Source organism: Gobio gobio, assembly GCF_949357685.1.
Source record: "Gobio gobio genome assembly, chromosome: 17".
NCBI lineage: Eukaryota > Metazoa > Chordata > Actinopteri > Cypriniformes > Gobionidae > Gobio > Gobio gobio.
The window spans coordinates 39436943-39457005 of record NC_137110.1 but is presented as its reverse complement, the minus strand read 5'-3'; the positions used below and the strand labels follow the sequence as shown (position 1 = coordinate 39457005).

The 20063-nt window shown below is 40.5% G+C and overlaps 1 protein-coding gene across 1 annotated transcript in view; it reads left to right on the top strand.

The window, feature by feature from the left end:
- atp7b (ATPase copper transporting beta) overlaps nucleotides 1-20063 on the top strand; it is a 35846-nt gene that overhangs the window by 9405 nt on the left and 6378 nt on the right. The window contains exons 5-16 of the mRNA XM_079841874.1: nucleotides 4260-4421; nucleotides 4563-4643; nucleotides 4774-4956; nucleotides 6554-6787; nucleotides 8375-8466; nucleotides 10995-11122; nucleotides 12123-12277; nucleotides 14480-14614; nucleotides 14707-14901; nucleotides 15945-16127; nucleotides 16311-16515; nucleotides 16805-16942. Of these exons, the coding sequence (XP_079698000.1) occupies nucleotides 4260-4421; nucleotides 4563-4643; nucleotides 4774-4956; nucleotides 6554-6787; nucleotides 8375-8466; nucleotides 10995-11122; nucleotides 12123-12277; nucleotides 14480-14614; nucleotides 14707-14901; nucleotides 15945-16127; nucleotides 16311-16515; nucleotides 16805-16942 (1891 nt within the window). The remainder of the gene's footprint in view (nucleotides 1-4259; nucleotides 4422-4562; nucleotides 4644-4773; nucleotides 4957-6553; nucleotides 6788-8374; nucleotides 8467-10994; nucleotides 11123-12122; nucleotides 12278-14479; nucleotides 14615-14706; nucleotides 14902-15944; nucleotides 16128-16310; nucleotides 16516-16804; nucleotides 16943-20063) is intronic.

The window sequence follows — 20063 nt, the reverse complement described above, 5'->3', positions numbered from 1 at the left end:
CGGAGTCACTTGGACGCGGAGGGAACCGCTGTGCCACGCCCATCTCGGGACTCGATCGTGTAGCCAGCGTTGAAGCGGTCTCATATGAAGCAATCCGAGCGGCGTTACTGCGGCTGCGGATGCCATATGCCCCAGGAGCCTCTGAAAATGTTTCAGTGGAACCGCTGTCCTGCCTTTGAATGAATTCAGGCAGTTCAACACCGACTGGACGCGCTCCTCGGTGAGGCGCGCAGTCATGGCGACCGAGTCCATCTCCATACCGAGAAAAGAGATCCTCTGCGTGGGGCAGAGTTTGCTCTTCTCCCAGTTGACCCGAAGTCCCAACTGGCTGAGGTGACTGAGCACCTTGTCCCTGTGTTCGCACAACTGCTCTCGTGACTGGGCAAGAATCAGCCAGTCGTCGAGGTAGTTGAGGATGCGAACACCATGCTCTCTCATGGGAGCAATGGCCGCCTCCGCAACCTTCGTAAAGACGCGGGGCGACAGGGACAGGCCGAAGGGTAAGACGCGGTACTGATATGCCCGTCCCTCGAACGCGAAGCGCAGAAAGGGCCGGTGTCGAGGGAGAATCGAGACATGAAAGTACGCGTCCTTCAGGTCGATCGCTGCAAACCAATCTTGGGGACGGATGCACCTGAAGATGCGCTTCTGCGTTAACATCGTGAACGGCAGCCTGTGAAGGGACCGGTTCAGGAATCGCAGGTCCAAGATCGGTCGTAACCCGCCGCCTTTCTTGGGTACAATGAAGTACGGGCTGTAGAACCCGGACCTCATATCGGCTTGAGGGACCGGCTCTATCGCGTCCTTCGCCAGTAGGACAGCGATCTCCGCCCTGAGCACGGGGGCGTTCGCCTCCACTACAGTCGTGAAGTGAACGCCCCTGAACTTGGGGGGACGCCGGGCGAACTGAATCGCATAGCCGAGTCTGATGGTACGGATGAGCCACCGAGACGGGCTGGGAAGCGCTAGCCAGGCTCCCAGACTCCGAGCAAGGGGGACCATCGGCACCACAGACGTACCCGCAGCGGGGCAGCGAGGCGGAACGCAGGGATCCGGCTCGGACGGCATGGGAGCGGCCCGTAGCGGGATCTGAGTGTGCTGTGCAACACTTACCTGCATCCGCGGAGGGGACGTGCGAGTGTGGGGAGGCCGCTTGTGTGCGTCCCGACAGCCGGCGTCCCCTGTTGGCGAAGGGAGAGGTACTTGAGGGTGGCGAGGCATGGGAGCGTCGACCACCGCCAAGCGCGCTCTCTTGGCACCCAGAGATATTGGAAACTGCTCTTTTATTGAAGTTTTGGGTGCCGCTGGCACTGGGACCAGCGGCGGAACAGACAAACAAAAGATTTTCCCCCGGCCCTCCTCCGGGGGAAGGAGTGGTGCTGCAGCCATCTCCCTCAGAGCAGTTTCCTCCATCTCTGGGTGGCCCGTCTCAGGGTCGCTTGCGACGACGCTTGCCACCTGGCTTGGCAGCGGCCTGAGCGGGCTGGACATCCTTCCCACGGCCGGCCCCACGCCGTCGGCTGGTGGAAGGCTGCTGCGGTGCCTTGGCGGGGGCGGAGGCGGCGGCGGGTGGACGTCCTCGGCGACGAGTAGTCGGAGGCGCTGCCACCGGCGGCGGGGTGGGGGCAGCAGCGGGCCGCCGGGGCAGGATGTGCTTAATCGCCTCCGTCTGCTTCTGGGCGGCCGAGAACTGTTGGGCGAAGCTCTCGACCGCGTCGCCGAACAACCCAGCTGACGAGATGGGGGAGTCCAGGAACCGATATTTATCGGCCTCCCTCATATCAGCCAGGTTGAGCCAGAGATGACGCTCCTGGACCACAAGCGTGGACATCGCCTGACCGATGGAACGGGCGGTGACTTTCGTCGCCCGGAGGGCGAGGTCCGTCGCCGTCCGGAGCTCCCGGAGGAGCTCTGGGTCAGGCCTACCCTCGTGCATGTCAAGGAGTGCCTGGGCCTGGTGGACCTGGAGCAACGCCATGCCATGCAAAGCGGACGCAGCCTGCCCGCAGGCCTTGTAAGCCTTCCCAGTCAGACTGGAAGAGAACTTACAGGCCCGGGACGGGAGACGTGGGTCACCGCGCCAGTTAGAGGCGGTCGCCGGACACAGTTGCATCGCGACGGCGCGCTCCACTGGCGGGATCCCCACGTAACCCTTGGCTGGCCCGCCGTCGAGGGTAGTGAGAGGGGAGGAGTCACTCGGCCGGTTTCTGGCAGAAAAAGGTGCCGTCCACGACCTCGTGAGCTCCTCATGCACCTCCGGGAAGAAAGGTGTCGGGGCGGGACGCTGAGAACCAGCGCGACCCACCCCGAGGAACCAATCGTCCAACCTAGAGGGTTCGGGACACGGTGGAGGGTTCCACTCGAGCCCAACCCTTTCGGCGGCCCGGGAAAGCATAGCAGCCATCTCAGGGTCCGGGGCAGCCGTTGCCACTCTCCCAGAGGGAGGCAGTACAACTGACCCTTCATCCCCCGAGGACTGAAACTCCCCCTCCGATGCAGCGATTGACATCTGTTCGTCTGCTGGAGCTCCAAAAGTCACCACTGGTCTCCCGTGGGAGGGTCCAGCGGGTTCTCCTGGAGGCTCTACCGGCTGCGGAGCAGAGGGAATAGGGGCCTGCGGAGATTCACTCGGCGGGTTTGCCCTAAACGTGATCCTCAGATCACCCTGGCCATCCAAAGAAGCAGGACCGCCCGGGTTAGGGGCAGCCCTGGTTCGTGGGATGGGTAAGGGGACTCCCCCAGCCCGAAGGTAGGAGAGTCTCGATCTTAACTCCGAGATGGTCATGTTCCCGCAGTGGGAACATGAGCCATCCACAAACGCCGCCTCAGTGTGCTGTATGCCCAAACACGTGAGACAGCGATTGTGACCGTCAGCAGGGGACAGGGAACGACCGCATCCAGAAACGCACGGGTGGTAAGACATCCTGAAAAGGACGGCACGTCACCCGTGAACTCTTTTTGTGAGGAAAACGCTCTGTGCTGAAGCACTCAGGGGGAAACGCGACAGCGCACGGGATTGTGTGCAGCCCGTGCCTGTACTCAAACAGGGAAAACGCCCAACCAGACCAACAGAAATTTGTTGCTGTGAAAACAGCAGTTTTCTCTGCTCTCTCAGCAGCTGGATGAGTCAGCGCGGTCCCGCTGAAAGGTGCCGTTTCTCCAACACGCGTCCTCTTCCGGTTCCTCTCCGGTCTAGTTCTCTTGCTGTAGCAGCGAAAATACTCTTCTATAGTAGATGAGTGAGTCGTCTTCATATGCCTGTGTGGCTCCGAAGTGAATGACAGCGTGCATTCGCTCTCGCTTCCTGTTTATACCCGCGGCGCGGGGCGGGGCGCGAGATGCAAATCTCGCACGCCAATTGTCCATTGGCCGGTTCTAGATAGCTCGAAGCTGATAGGGGCTCCCAGAAGTGATCCCAATTCGTCGGTACGTCCGACGTACGTCGAACGTGACCGACTGAATGGGAACTATTATTATTATTATTACTATTATTACTATTATTACAAAGTATTAATAAAAACTCAGCGCTACTAAAATAACTGGTGTCTGGGTGATTTTGTAATTACGACCATTTAACTGATTTTATTTTTCTAAATTAAAAAAATTGTCTAAATATGTTATTTTTCTCTTTAGATATTTGACTGATATTGGTCATATATTAAACAGATATTTGTTTTTGTATTTAATAATCATATAAAAACATTTTATCACAAGATTCTCAAAAATGTCTTTACCTCCAAATTATTAGTAATTTTCATAAACAATATGACTAACAGACATTATCAATTAAATTTAGTCTTTTTTTATTAGTACCTGAAGGAACAGATTTCACTTAAATATATTTTATACACTGGTTGTTTGAAACCAGTTGAAGGACTAAACATTCATAATAATGTAATTTAACATCACAAAAAAATAAACGAAATTCTAAGTGTATTGAAGTCTATGTTTTTTTTTTTTACCCTTTTATATCTGTCACATTTACTGGGCAAATGTATTCAAATTTATTTATTCACTGCTTGAATTGGTAAGTTATTGTATTTACAAGAAACATGATCTCTACAAAATGCTAACCATTATATATTTGAAAGAAATCTAAAGAAAATCTATTTTCCTCTTCTATATAAACCAACGGCAAGAGAGATGAAATGGAAATTCTTATGAAGGTCTGATGTAGAATTCAACAAAAGAATGGTTTATAGGCTGCTGAGCTTGTTTCAGTCTTGTGGATTTCAATCTTGACTCTGATATTTCATCAGGTCACCGGTATGACATGCGCTTCCTGTGTCCATAACATCGAGAGCAGACTTTTAAGGACAAAGGGAATACTGGAAGCCTCTGTTGCTTTGGCAACAAACAAAGCTCATGTGAAGTTTGACTCGGATTTGGTAGGCTCTCGAGATATCGTCCGAATTATTGAGGTAAAATTATATTTATATTATTGACAAGCATGAATCAGGTTTTAATATTAGTGTTATTTTATTAATTTATTGTTGTTATTCTTCTTATTCGTTCATTTTATTTGTCAATTTGTTGCTCTCTCGTTTTCCCCTTTTCTATAGGGTTTGGGTTTTGGTGTGTCTTTAATAAAAAACGAGGGACTGAACAACACATTGGACCACCAAGAGGAAATTCGGCAGCAAGTATCTTTTTCAAACTTAACCTCTCTTATTTCTGAAACTCAACGTGTATGTGTGTGTGTGTGTGTGTCAGAGAGGGTGTAAGTTTATGTATTTCTTTCCATAATGGTGTAAACTTCTCTGTACCTGCAGATGGAAGCATTCATTTCTGTTCAGCCTGGTGTTTGGGATCCCAGTGATGGGTCTGATGATCTACATGATGGTGATGGACAGTCAACATAAGGAGCATGGCGGTTCCATGCCTGTGGACCAGAATATCCTACCTGGTCTCTCCATCATTAACTTGGCCTTCTTCCTGCTTTGCACACCTGTTCAGGTATGGAAGCACATTGGATGTCATTCATTAATAATGCTCTATTTATATGTGGGCATAGAATGTAGAATATGATTGCCTATACAGGCATGTCATTGTTGTTACTCTGAAATAAGGATGATTTAGTGTAGTGTCACTTTGTTGAAGTAGTTTAAGTTTAATTATTTAATTCTAATAATAATGATTAAGAAGAATATATGAATATATGAATAGAATCTAATATATAGGCTATACACTACCAGTTAATGTCTTTTTTAATGTCTTATGCTTATCAGCTGCATTTATTTGATAAAAAATACTGTAAAAATTATGATATTGTGAAATATTATTAAATATTTAAAATAATTGTTTACTATTTTAATATATTTTAAAATGTTTTTCCAAAATTTTATTAAAAATGTTATTCCTGTGACTTTTCAGAAACATTACTCCAGTCTTCAGTGTCACATGGTCCTTCAGAAATCATTCTGATACGCTGATTTAATACTCTGAAAAATGTATACATTTTGTTGAAAACTATACTTTTTTCAGAATTCTTTGATGAACAGAAAGTTCAAAAGAACAGGAATATAAATCTTTTGTAACATTATAAATACACCAGTTCAATAAACAATAAGTTAATATTGAGTAAACTTTTAGACACAATATTGCCAAAATTATATCTACTCCGCCAATAAAAATGACTCCACACAAAGCTTTGGAACAAATATGTGAATAAATGATTGAATAACTCATTAGATTATGCTGCGTTCCAGGCAGGTTTTTGAGCCCGTAAGTTACAACTTCAAACCACCACTCACGACTTGAATAGCGTTCCAGGCAAAGTCACGCCAAACTGCCTGAGCCCAAGGAATTGTGTGGTAGTTAGATGTAAACAAAGCATGGCGGACCGTACGGGGTGTATGCTCATTTACAATCATTTCTATCGCCAAAGGTGCTTACTCCTTGCTTATTTGAGGGAAACGGAGGAGAAAAATGGCGCATACGGCAAGAAAAGCTATTATACCTTTTATTTTAAGTTATTTGTATATTTGTATATCTGCCATTGTTGTTTTGCGGGCTATGTGACGTCAGAGCTCGTAACTAGGAGAACATCGATCTAGTACGAGTTCACGGGTGGGAAGTCACGGGTTTGACTGCCGTTCCAGTGCACTTTTACGGGTAGAAGGTTGGAAAAACACGGGTTACGGGTTGCCTGGAACGCGCCATTAGTTCCTGGATGAATCTGCGTTTTTGAATGAACTGTTTGAGTGAATGATTTTAATGTTGCACATGTAAAGGAAGTTGCTTGTCGCCACCTACTGGCCTGGATGTAATCTGCAAAAAGATTCACTGAACAATCCCCACCACTAATGCAGAGACTGACTGGAACATGCACTGGTTTTATGCACAAATGTGCATGGTTAGTGAATAAAGACCCATTATGAGTCAGCAGTTCTATTGATTAGATGTTTAGTGGTTCAGATTTAATAGTCATTACTGATATTTTTATGTTAGTAATGTTTTACTGTGAATATTTATCACATAAAGTGTATGCATATTAGTTTTTATTTTTAATAGTATTTAACTCTTTTTCTGATTCTTCTTTATTCTCATTTAGTTTCTAGGTGGCCGTTACTTCTACGTACAAGCATACCGTTCACTAAGACATGGTGTAGCCAACATGGACGTTCTCATTGTCTTAGCAACCACCATTGCATACGTGTATTCATTCGTTGTGCTGATCGTGGCCATGATTGAAGGAGCCAAACAGAGTCCTCTGACATTCTTTGATACACCTCCGATGCTTTTTGTGTTCATCGCTCTAGGACGCTGGCTGGAGCACGTTGCTAAGGTAAAGAAACTTCAAGTAAACTCAAATGATCACTGTATCGTTAACTCTTTAGAACAGTAAAGTTAGATGTGACAAAATGTTGCTGTTTCTGACAATGGTAAATGTGTTATAACTGAGAGGCAGCACATCTTGGGGGATATTTCAAGCATGTTATCTATCAAAGTTGAATGTTTTTAATTAGTTCACACAAAGTTAGGAGAATTCATTGCATATCAGCCTAATACCCTAATGGCAAGCATGTATTTGGGGATTTTCTGGGCTAAACAGAAAATGGGGATTAAAGAGATAATTCTAGGTGATCTGACCCTTAAAAATGACTAATGTAGTATAAATTGGTCATAATAATATGTTTTGCGTTAGCCCTTTTAAAAAAAATAAAGTTTGAATAAAGCCAGTTAATTTAGATGTTACCATATAAAGGGCTTTGTTTAGGTTACATAACAACACTTTTTTTCATATCCCTTATGAGGAAATTAGCTTTTGACTGGTGGTAATTTCCATATCCATATTTTAATATAATCTTATCTTGACATTTACCATACAGCCTAATTTATTTGCAGACTGTAAAGGCCATATATGACATTACTGGCCTGCACACTGAGGTTTTTGATTGCTTTTTACAGAAAATGCTTATTTATTACCAAATAACGATGATTTAATAGATTTGTTACATATATTTACAATTATTTATATTTCTCTAGTGGGATGTGAATGCATGCAGCTTTAGGGCAGCAGTGTTTATGACCTGTTTACTATGTCTGGTGCTGTAATTTCTCTGTAATGCATTCACTGACAGAGATATCGTAATGACTGTCATCATGCCATAAACATGCTGAAATAATGAATTGCTCTTTGCAGGTCTGTAATACTGTACATAGGTTTTTATGGTTTTAGTACAAAAGCTAAAAGTTTGGCAAAAACTGTGTGTTTATCTGAAATAGACTATACCGACATAAGAAACCGGCTGCAAACCATGAATTCAAATAGCGTTTTTACATGCATGTTCTTTACACGATTATACATAAAAAGATGACAATGTGTGTGGTCATGTAAAACAACGCATTAACCCATTTTTCTTTACCGGAGGAAGATCAAGCATAAACCAATCGACACAGCTTAGATTTTTGCTCCTTACCCTGATTTCACCCGGCAGTTTATTGAAGTGTGCATATATGATATGTGACAGTAACTCGTCCTTACAGAGTGAGTGTTTCTTGGTAGGGCAGGAGGAAATATATTGCAAACTCCAACTCTTTCTTGACCCAAGAAATTATATAAATGACTTGTGAAGTGGTACAGTCAAAATGTTGCATCCATAGCTGCATGAGATGATAATAAATTACTTGTTGCTGGGTTATTGGTTTGCATGTAAACTGGGACAACACGTGGTGGAATCAATAAGCTGAATTTTAAGTTATCAACTTACTGCTGTGCATGTAAACATGCTCAATGATGCAGTAGTCTTTGTGAACAGAAAATCTAAGTGGTTATAAGGTCGGACTATGTATATGAGCTTACCATTTGAGCAATATTCTTGCCTGGATGAGATAAAAACACACGATTTTTGCCTTTATTTTGTCCTTTCAGAGTAAAACTTCTGAGGCTCTGGCTAAACTCATGTCACTTCAGGCCACAGATGCCACTATAGTGTCCCTGGGCCGAGACAACACCATCATCAGGTTCAGTTCACTCTTTACAAAAGTCATTCTGTGAGCTTTTAGGTAGAAACTAACAGCCTAATCATATTTCAGGGGTGCTCAATGAGCTCAAAAGTGAATTAGGTACTTCAGGTATGACTGATAGCAGGGGTCAGCAACCTTTTTGACATGATGTGCCATTTTTGCTTTTTCACGATATTTTGATATCAACCTTATTTAGAGTACATGTATTAAAGTGCCCCTATTATGGATTTTTGGAGAAAAAAAAAAAATTTAAAACTGAAAGAGTCGACTCTGAGTCAATTAAACAAATTGTTTTTTTTAAAAGAATCGCAAGCCGTTTCGTTGTGACATCAAGTTGAAACATTAGCATATTGCCTGTCCACTTATTGCGCGTGCATTGTGTTTCATATTCTGTAGGTCTCTGGCTAACCGGCTAACTCATGTTATTACTGTCTTACTGAAATACTAATGTAAATCAGCTGTGTGCCACTATTACATAAAACTGTGTCTATTAATGTAGATTGTCTGTCATTCTTACTACTTTGAGTAAAGATAAAGGATGGTGCGAGATTTGTTTTGCTAACTTTAATGTTACATCAGTCATTCACGTTAGTGCTGGGCTAACATTATAGATACAGTTCCTGTATGTGCATCGCAATAAATTAGAAACACACACACACACACACACACACACACAAAGGTTTGTTGATGGACGCACACTTGTTAATGCTGATGGTGAGGAATTACAGTTGAAACATCTCATAATGTACCTCAAACTGAGTAGCATCACTGAGAAATGTCCTGCTCAAGATTCGGGTTGAATAACCAGTTCTTCCAATGTTTCATCGATCCGGACTCGCGCTGGGATTGATGTTAAAGGGGCTATATGCGTTTTTCTGAAATTTAAACTCGCGACTGACACCTGTGGCCAAAAAACAGAACTGCTCTTATTTTCTGCTCGCTCTCGCAGCGGTGGTGACGTCACATCCGCAGACAGCGCGGGAAAAAAACGACCCGCCAGAAAATAGGAAAAATAGGATACAGGCTTATAGGTGCACCCACTGTGAGCGGACAAGGTGTCAGTATGCTCATCAGGAGATGTTTGAGTCATAAATGGTAAAATAAAAAGGCTATTGTTACGTTTATTTTGGGGAAAAAGTTGCATATAGCCCCTTTAAATCATCGTCATCGTTACTGTCTTTACAGTGTTTACTATCGCTGAGCTTTAAGAAGCCTCCTGACGGAGCTGGAGTTCAGTTATGGTATTGATCGTTTAGCTTCCGAAATATGCACTGTATATGGTAGACCAGTCACAACAGACTGGGCCATCTGACCAATCAGAGCAGAGTAGGCTCGTGGAAAGGAGGGATTTAGAGAGACTGATTCATACATCGAGTTATTTGAGAATCATTGAACATTGTGGTGATGTGCAAAATGAAACCTTTGATGCATGTAAACCTGTTGTTGGAGACCTCCTAAACTAGGAACCTTTAAAATAGCATAATAGGGGCACTTTAAATTTAGTGTTGTCAAAATGAACACCTTGACTCCTGTGATAAGTTTCTCTCTCCAAAACCCTATACTCCAAGGACATGCCAGGCAACCCGAACACACAAAATTATTGATGGGTAGAGAGCATTTCTGACAAAAATAAGCACTGTTTTTCCGTTGACAGAGGGCTGTCACAGAGACAGGTATGATTTCCCAGGACATTTCATGACATCTGCCAGCCAGGTAGTAGAGACATGTATGTGTGATATTTCAGAAGCCAGTCCTTCACAGCACATTTAATTATCATCAAAACAAGTATTGAGCATTGCTCACAAATGAAACATACCGTACTCATTTTGTATTTTGAATTTTTTTAAATGAAAATAATACAAGCGAAAACTATGATTTACACCGTTACACAAAGTTAAGAAGTTTGAATGTTTTTGAAAGAAGTCTCTTCTAACCAAGGCTGCATTTATTTGATCAAAAATACAGTAAAAACAGTAATGTTGTGAAATATTATTGCAAATTAAAACAACTTTTTCCCATTTTAATATATTTTAAAATGTAATTTATTCCTGTGGTGGTAAAGCTGAATTTTCAGCATCATTACTCCAGTCTTCAGTGTCACATGATTATTCAGAATTATTGTAATATGATGATTTGCTGCTCATGAAACATTTCTTATTGCTGAAGTTTATTTTGTAAAGCTACTTTGAAACAACATCCATTGTGAAAAATGCTATATAAACGAACTTGAGTATATGGAATATAATAGAACATATTTATATGATACTAAATACTATATTAAAATGACTTCCTCATTTACAAATAATTTGTTGTGAAAAGCAACAAAAATGCAGAATAAACTGCATCACTGCAACAGCACTGCTGTAAGTGTGAGGCAACAGGAGCAGGATTGAGCACCCCTGGCATAAATTAACTTCATTAGATCTAGAAGAACCTCAGAATACTGAACGGTATTGATTGATGTGTGTGCTGCGTTGCATAAGACGTATACACGACTAAACTGTCAATTTCCTGTCATGTGTCAGAGAAGAGCAGGTATCTGTGGAGCTGGTGCAGAGAGGTGACGTGGTAAAGGTGACTCCAGGGGGGAAGTTCCCTGTTGACGGAAAGGTCATTGCGGGAACGTCTATGGCAGACGAGTCCCTTATCACTGGTAAGACTTTGACTTAGTGGGGGTTTGTGTGGTTTAGGATTTTAAATCTGTCAACATTTGTAAACAGTGTCATAGTACATACTTTGTTGGCTTTCCCAGTGATTCGAAATGTCATTATTGTGATTTTAAGTTAAAGGTGCAGTGTGCTTATAGTTGTCTTTGTATATTAAGCTGGGAGAAGAGAAAGTGTTTAAACATAAAAAGTACACAAATCACCTTTTGTGAAAAATTAAACGGTTAGTTCACCCCCCAAAAAAGAAAAAATTCAGTCTCATCTCTTTCCAATCCATAAGACTTTTATTCATCTTCCAAACACAAATAAAAATATGTTTAATGAAATCGCAGAGATTTCTGTTCCTCCATTGAAAGTCTATTCACCCAAAACTCTTGACAATGATTATTCAAATTGGGTCATGGAAGCTCAAGCATGCTTGCTTGTTTTCGTGCATCAAGCAGGTTGTGCATTTAGCTTCTATTTATATCCGCTGATCAATGTTTATATGTGAATAAAAGCCTAAATTAAATCTGTTCATCACATATAGCGATCATGTCTCTTCAGAAGACTTGGACTTAACCACTCAATTCATATGGATTTATTTTACAACCTCTTTATGAACATTTTGAAACATCATAGTTTTGGGTGAATAGACTTTCAATGGGGGGACAGAAATAGATTTAATCTGAGATTTAATTAAAAATATCTTCATTTGTGTTCTGAAGATGAGCAAAAGTGTTATAGGTTTGGAACGACATGAGAGTGAGTAGCTAAACAATGACAAAATGTTCATTTTGGGGTAAACCCTTTCATTTTTCATATGTGAGTGAGTATGGGTGCCTGCTCAAAGTATAATTTTTGATTTCTGGCTTCACCTTCTGCACCTTCTTCCTAGTGATCTGTCATGTTTATTATTAATACTTGCATTATATTGGTCCAAAGGTCCAAAGCTGCCCGATGGGTAAGAATCGGAAATCCTAACTGAAAGTCTATTTGTCATTGCAGGGGAGCCGATGCCGGTCATTAAGAAACCAGGCAGTTATGTGATTGCAGGCTCTATCAACGCTCATGGAGCTCTACTAGTGGAAGCCACACATGTAGGGGCAGAGACCACGCTCAGCCAGATAGTCAAACTAGTGGAAGAGGCCCAGACATCAAAGGTAGTAATTCATGTACACAAACATAATACAAACACACTCCGACATGTGTGCAAACAAACCATTTGAGGTAATGTAATGCATAGGACATGCATATGCATACAAGAGCACTTTCATACTTTCATATTTAATTTTACTTGGGCTTAGTCTATTGAAATATTTATTCACGCTTAATCTAAAAATGTTTATGTAGTTAAATAGATTTAGGGAAAATTAAATAAAAGGCATTTTTATAGGGACATTTGTGTGAACAGACGGGAATTAAACATTAAAGTAATTACATCCGGTCAAATGAAAAATACTTTCATATTTACTTTCAAGTTGTCACGATTCTGTTGTGTTTCTGTTTCATTTTCAAGGACTTTTAGTTTGTTATCTTCATTTCCTGTGTTTGCCTTTTGTTTTCATCCGTTGCCATTGTTACTCATTGTTTCTCATTTGTTCATTAGTTCCTGTGTATATATATGCCCTCAGTTTAATTTGTTCATTGTCTGGTGTTTAAGTGCACACTATAACATTCCCTTTCTCTTGCTTGGATTTATTTTGTTTTTGTATTTTAGTCTTTTGTTTTGTTTAATAAAGACTACGCTACATTATAGATCCGCTTCGCTTCGCCTCTCCTCCTCTTCATCCTCAGCCCAGCCGTGACAAATATTTACCATCATATTTATTTTTCATTTTCACTCTTATTTTTACTTGGGCTTAAAATCTATTAAAATATTTATTCTCGATTCATCTAAAAATGAGTATGTAGTTAATTAAATCCCAAGAAAATTAAATATAAGGCATTTGTGTGGACATTAGAGAATGAAACACTAAATTAATAACGTCCGGTCAAACTATAACTTTGCCCTAATTTTTACATATCCATGTTATAAGTAAAAAAACTTGCTAAATTTTACTTTCATATTTATTTTGACTTGGGCTTACAGTTTTAAAAAAAATATTTATTCATGATTAAAGGGTTAGTTCACCCAAAAATGAAAATTCTGTCATTAATTACTCACCCTCATGTCGTTCGACACCCGTAAGACCTCCGTTCATATTCGGAACACAAATGAAGATATTTTAGTTGAAACCTGATGGCTGAGGAAGGCTTCAGATAGGCCTCCATTGGCATTCAGTACATTTATAATCCCAAGACCCATAAAAGGCACTTAAAACGTTGTTACAAAGTCCATCTCACCACAGTGACTCTAGAATAATTTTACGATGCGACGACAATAGTTTTTGTGCACAAAAAAAAATCAAAATAACACCTTTATCCAACTTGTTATTGTCTTCCGTGTGTGCCTCCACGACGCATGCGCGAGAATATGACGTAGCGCCAGCGTTCGATAATCCATGAAATGCACACTTAAGCCCCATTTTGAGAACTACGCCGAGACCTAAAGCACGATCAATGTAGAATCCAACAGCTTAGACACGCGCGTCTTCCTCTGCTTGTAAACAAATCGCTTCTGGGTCATGTGTCCGAATGCCGGATCTGCGTCATATTCTCGCGCATGCGTCGTGGAGGCACACATGGAAGACAATAACAAGTTGGATAAAGGTGTTATTTAGATTTTTTTTTGCGCACAAAAACTATTGTCGTCGCATCGTAAAAATATTGTAGAGTCACTGTGGTGAGATGGACTTTGCAACGACGTTTTAAGTGCCTTTTATGCGTCTTGGGAGTGTAAATGTACTGAATGCCAATGGAGGCCCATCTGAAGCCTTTCTCAGCCATCAGCTTTCAACAAAAATATCTTCATTTGTGTTCCGAATATGAACGGAGGTCTTACGGGTGTTGAACGACATGAGGGTGAGTAATTAATGACAGAAATTTCATTTTTGGGTGAACTAACCCTTAAATATAGAATTTTGCATGTAGTATTAAATTCCAAGAAAATGTCATAAAAGGTCTTATTATAAGGAAATTTGTGTAGACAGAAGAGAATTAAAATTAAATTAATAACATCTGGGCAAATTTTTGCATATTTATGTTATAAATAAAAATGTTTTGTTGTTTCAACTTGAAATTTTACATTTAGTCAACTTGAAATGTGAAGTTGTACTAAGTGACAACTTGGCAATTTGAGTTAACTAAACTTAAAATTTCAAGGCGGCACGACCACTTACTTTTTTAAGTTATACTTTTTTTATCATTAAAACGTGCTTACTTTAGATTGTTGTCAGGATATAATTGTCCTCTTCTTTTGGCAGGCACCGATTCAACAGTTAGCTGACAGACTGAGTGGCTATTTCGTTCCGTTCATAGTGGTCATCTCAGTGCTAACAGTGGTAGCATGGCTCATCATTGGCTTTCTGGACTTTGACGTTGTGGCAAAGTATTTCCCTGTGAGTTACAGTAATTCATCAGCTCATCAAACGCAGTCTGTGCGAGAAAAAAAAACTAGAATAAGTCTCTAATCTAAGTATGCTCTCTACAGGGTTATGACCAAAGCATCTCCCGAACAGAGGTGATCGTCCGCTTTGCCTTCCAGGCCTCCATCACAGTTCTGTCCATTGCGTGCCCGTGCTCTCTGGGTCTGGCAACCCCCACTGCTGTTATGGTGGGCACAGGGGTGGGCGCTCAGAATGGCATTCTCATAAAGGGAGGAGAACCCCTAGAGATGGCCCACAAGGCAATGCTCCACACTAATTCCTTCTTTTAAGTCTGTATTTATTAAGCCTGCATCCCGGGTGCAGCAGTATTTTGGAATTTGTGTTGGAATTTTACTGGATTTTAATATAATTGTGCATCTTCTGTGTATACCGTTCAAAAGTTTGGGGTTGGTCAGAATTTTTTTTTCTATTATTATTATTACTAGGACATATTAACTTGAACAAAAGTGACAGTAAAGTATTTTACATTGTTACATAGAAATTCTTTTTCAAATCAATGCTGTTCTTTTCAACGTTTTATTTATCAGAAAATCCTAAAACAAAATGTATCAGTTTGCGCAGAAATATTAAGCAGCACAACTGGTTTTTAACACTTATGATAATAAGAAATGTTTCTTGAAAACCAAATCAGCCTATTAGAATGATTTCTGAATGACTCTGAAGACTGGAGTAATGATGCTGAAAATTCAGCTTTACCAACACAGGAATAAATTACATTTTAAAATATATTCAAATAGAAACAGTTATTTTAAAATCGTAAAAATATCTCACAATATTACTGTTTTTTTACTGCTTTGATCAAATAAATGTAGGATTGGTCTTATCGACCACACATTTTTAAACTGTATACTGTATATACAGACATATTTTGCATACTGTAGATACATAATATATAAAAATCCAGCAAAATATATATGATCTCTACAGGCATCATTTATAATATAAAAATATATAATACGTTTATAATATAATTTCAAATATACATCTATTATATTAAAATATTTTAGATTGTATTTTTATGTCTAAAACTGTATAGTATTGGTATTCATATATATATATATATATATATATATATATATATATATATATATATATATATATATATATATATATATATATATATATATATATATATATAGAGAGAGAGAGATAGAGAGATAGAGAGAGAGAGAGAGAGTATATGCAGTTATAAATCAAGCTCAGACAAAAATGTGCAGAGATTCTTTTAGGATTTACTGGGTCATCTGTTATAATTGGACTCTCTTCCCTGCTGCTCCTGCAGGTTGGGGCTGTTATGTTTGATAAGACGGGCACCATTACTAATGGTGTGCCGCAGGTGACCCGAGTACTGGTTCTGTGGGACCGAGCAAGGCTGCCTCTTCGGAAGGTTCTGGCTGTGGTGGGCACCGCCGAGGCCAGCAGTGAACATCCGCTGGGCATGGCTGTCGCAAAGCATTGCAAAGAGGTTTGAGAAAGCCACCACACACAACAAACTTTGAAACTTCTGGACAGAAAAGTCTCCAAAATTGAGGAAAAACTTGTTTTCCATCCCCTTCTGATTCCACGTCTGTTTGATAAAAGTGCTCTTGTGTGTTAAAAGAGGTTTCTAAATCTGTTTATCTGTCTGCTTCTAAATCGGTCTCTGTAGGAGTTGGGAACAAAAACTCTGGGCTCCTGCCATGACTTCCAGGCGGTTCCAGGCTGTGGAATCAGTTGTAAAGTCTCCAACATTGAGGATCTGCTGCAGAACAGCCCAAAGACACCCGCAGAGAAGCAAACATCATTTCTCGTCACCCTCCAAGGAGCCACCACAGATGAGAGCAGCTTGGTGGCAGACACAGATTCAGGGTCAGGTAAGGTAAATGTGTGTTAGAGGTGCCTCCTAGTGTGAGTTTTGTGCATTACATTTCCAGAGCCTTTTTCCTTTAAAGGGGCCTTTTTCTTACCCCTTGTATAGTATTTTATTTTTTTACCACATATCATATTTTATCTTATTAATATTTATATCACTTAACATTGCTTATGTAGTTTTAAAACGTTCGTTTTTTTTCAAACGTATTTATTTATATCAGATTATGAATGAACCTGTTGGTGTATGAAGACAGCTCCACAGTACAGATATATGTATATGTGTTTTCTCAGATAGCCCCATGTTCTCTGTTTTGATCGGGAACAGACAGTGGATGTTGCGGAACGGTTTGGAGGTCACAGCTGATGTGGATGATGCCATGAGCAGCCATGAGACTAAAGGACAGACGGCCATACTTGTGGCCATTGATGGTACTGTCCAAGTTCATACATTTCTTTTTGTGTTTGCATGCTAAGAAAATAAGTTTTGTCTAGCGGGCATTATAACTGAAAAGGACTTTTTTCTTATATTTGTAATTGTTGGTGGCTGTAGAGAAGCGCACGACGATGGAGATAGAAACTAAAACAGTCTTTGTAATAATCCACAAGGAAAACTTGGAGAACTACGGTGACCTGGGGGGATGTGTTTGGTTCAGTTAGTTTTGTCGTGGCCATGAGATATTAATCCGTGGGAATGTCATGTTAACTCGTGGGAACGTGATAATAAGCTGTGGCCACAAGATAATTTTGTCGAGGTAACAACATCATGTTGAGATCATGTGTCGAGGGGACGCTATATTTGTCTTGTGGCCATGACTTCATATTATATTAACATATTTCCTATTTTATTGTATTGCACGCGATGGTGCCCATAGACTGAAAGCATTCGAATTAATTTTATCAATAAATGTTAAAAGAATATGCCTTATAAAACATTTTTATCTATATCACATCCAACAGTGTTTTAAATCCATTCACTGAATGTTTTATTTTATTTAATATTTTTCAATTATAATTATTAGGCTATTATTAGGCTATGCTTATCATTATTGGTTACATTTTTTATTGTTATGTGCGTTAAAATATATATTTTGTAAATACTGTTGGCCTAAATGGCCAATCATGTCAATAAAGTTTTGACTGTATTTCTGTAGACTACACAGTAGCCTTTAGTGACGATAAATGAGCATCAGTTTTCATTTGTAGCCTATGACAGCATTCCAAGGAAGTTCAAATAATAAGTTAGCGTATTAATCAGCTAGGCTATATGTTGGACCCACTTTATTTTAGGTGGCCTTAACTACTATGTACTAACATTTTAATTAATCATTTGATACAATACACTTATTGTGTACATACATGTTTTTACATTGTACTTAAATTTTTTAAAATACCTGCATGTAATTACATCTTTAATTAATTTCTGTAGTTACATTTGTAATTACATAGTTGACCCTGCCCTTACACCTATAACTTACCCATACCACCACACCTGTCCCTAACTCTACCCGTATCCCACCTCAATATCAGCGAAAGTGTTTTGCAATACAATTTGAACACAGTAAGTACATTGTACTTATTTTTTGATGTAAGTACATAGTACTTAAGGCCACCTAATATAAAGTGGGGCCTATATGTCAAAAGGATATTTAAGCTACAATATATTTTCATCTCATCTCAGTCTTTAAAATAAATTCACTGATCTTAATCTTGTTTATTATTTGTGTGTGTGTGTGTATAATATATTATAATATTGGCCTATTCATTTCTGATAATTCCAGCTTGCTATGGTCGCACAGATTGTTTACGCATTTAACCTGTGCCCATGAGAAATAGATGTCGTTCCCTCAAAATATGGCCCTGTCCCAAATGGCACCCTAAACTCTCGCGGCCTTCCTATGAGTCCGCACTTTCGTGATGTAACTCCACTTTGACTGTTGGGAAGAAGTCCGCCGTGGAGCCCGCATCGAGGGCGCATATTGACCGCAAAGGGGGGCGCTCGTGAGTACCCCTCTGAGACCTAAAATGACAAATGGGACACCCTATGGTCTCATGGACTTAACGGACACGGGCACGCGGCAGCCGTAGTAAGTCCACAAGACCGAAACTGCATATCAAGTGTGCCATTTGGGACAGGACCTATGAAGTCACAAGAAAAATATATATCCTGTGACTGCAGCGCAGCCGGCTTCCCTAAAGTGTTTGCTCTCTCGCTCTAGTCACGCGCGCCCTTCCGGGAGAAGAGCCCGTACAGGGACATTCCGCCCTATTTGACGTCAGATAGACCCATACTCTAAAAAAACTTTCCAAAACTTATGAGAAACCGGAAGGAGTATTTTGGCACAGAAAAACTCCATCAAACGTCCAACTTAAAAAAAATGTTTTGTCCATGTTTAGCATGGGAATCCACGTCTTTAACAGTGTAAAAAGCTGATTATGCATGAAACAGCATTTCACCCCCCCTTTAAAGGAACAAACTGGCACACACTAGAAAACTAGGGCTGTGTCCGAAATCGCCCCCTATACCCTTAAATAGGGCATATTTGAGGGGACAGCCATTTGTAGTGGTGTCCGAAACCATAGTGGACGTTATTGAGTGCGCACATTCAATCCCATAATGCACCGTAACAATGAGTATACAACTGATGTACACTCAACGGCTAGAGAATATCCATAATGCACTGTGAGAGTCTTGCGTCAAATGAATTTCTGCGTTTGACCAAAATATAATGCCCGCAGCTGAATCATCCATCCATCCATTTTCCAAACTGCTGATCTAATGTGGCTACAGCGTAATGTATACATTCCTTTTTAATTGAATATTAAATTGTGTAATTACGGTTTATGCATGCTAGTTTTCATGGCTTATTTTAAGATAAATCTTTTCTTTACTACTGGAGCTGCCAGTTTGCTGTGTTTCAAATGGTTATTAAACAGCAAGCACAAACAATGCAACGCAGCCCTTCCGGCGCACTCGTGTCCGAATTCACTTACTCGTTTTCATTCACTCACTCAAGTAAACTATATTAGTGGAGTAATGTAGGGAATAGTGAATGAAGCTACAGGTGGGGATTTCGAACACGGCATATGTCAGGGAACACAGAACAGAACAACACAATAAACAAAACATAATCCTGACAATATTAACAGAACTTGCCAGTGTGTCTAATTTTAAAACAGTCATATCATACTTTTCCCCCTGATGTCCATTTATAATATAATTTTAATTTAATTTATTATTAGTTAAATCATCAAGCTATTAAAGGAATAGTTCACCCCAAAATGGAAATCATCCCATAATTTACTCACCCTCAAGCCATCCTAGGTGTATATGAATTTCTTCTTTCAGCCGATCACAATCAGAGTTTTATATATATATAAAAATTATATCCTGGTGAATAGTGATTGAGTTTTTGAAGCTCCAAAAAGCACATCCATTCATCATAAAAACCAATGGAAGCCAGTAATTATAGTTTATAACGTTTTAAATATGGATATTTTTCTTACAAAAACCCATTGCTTCACTTCAGAAGGCATTTATTAATCCACTGGA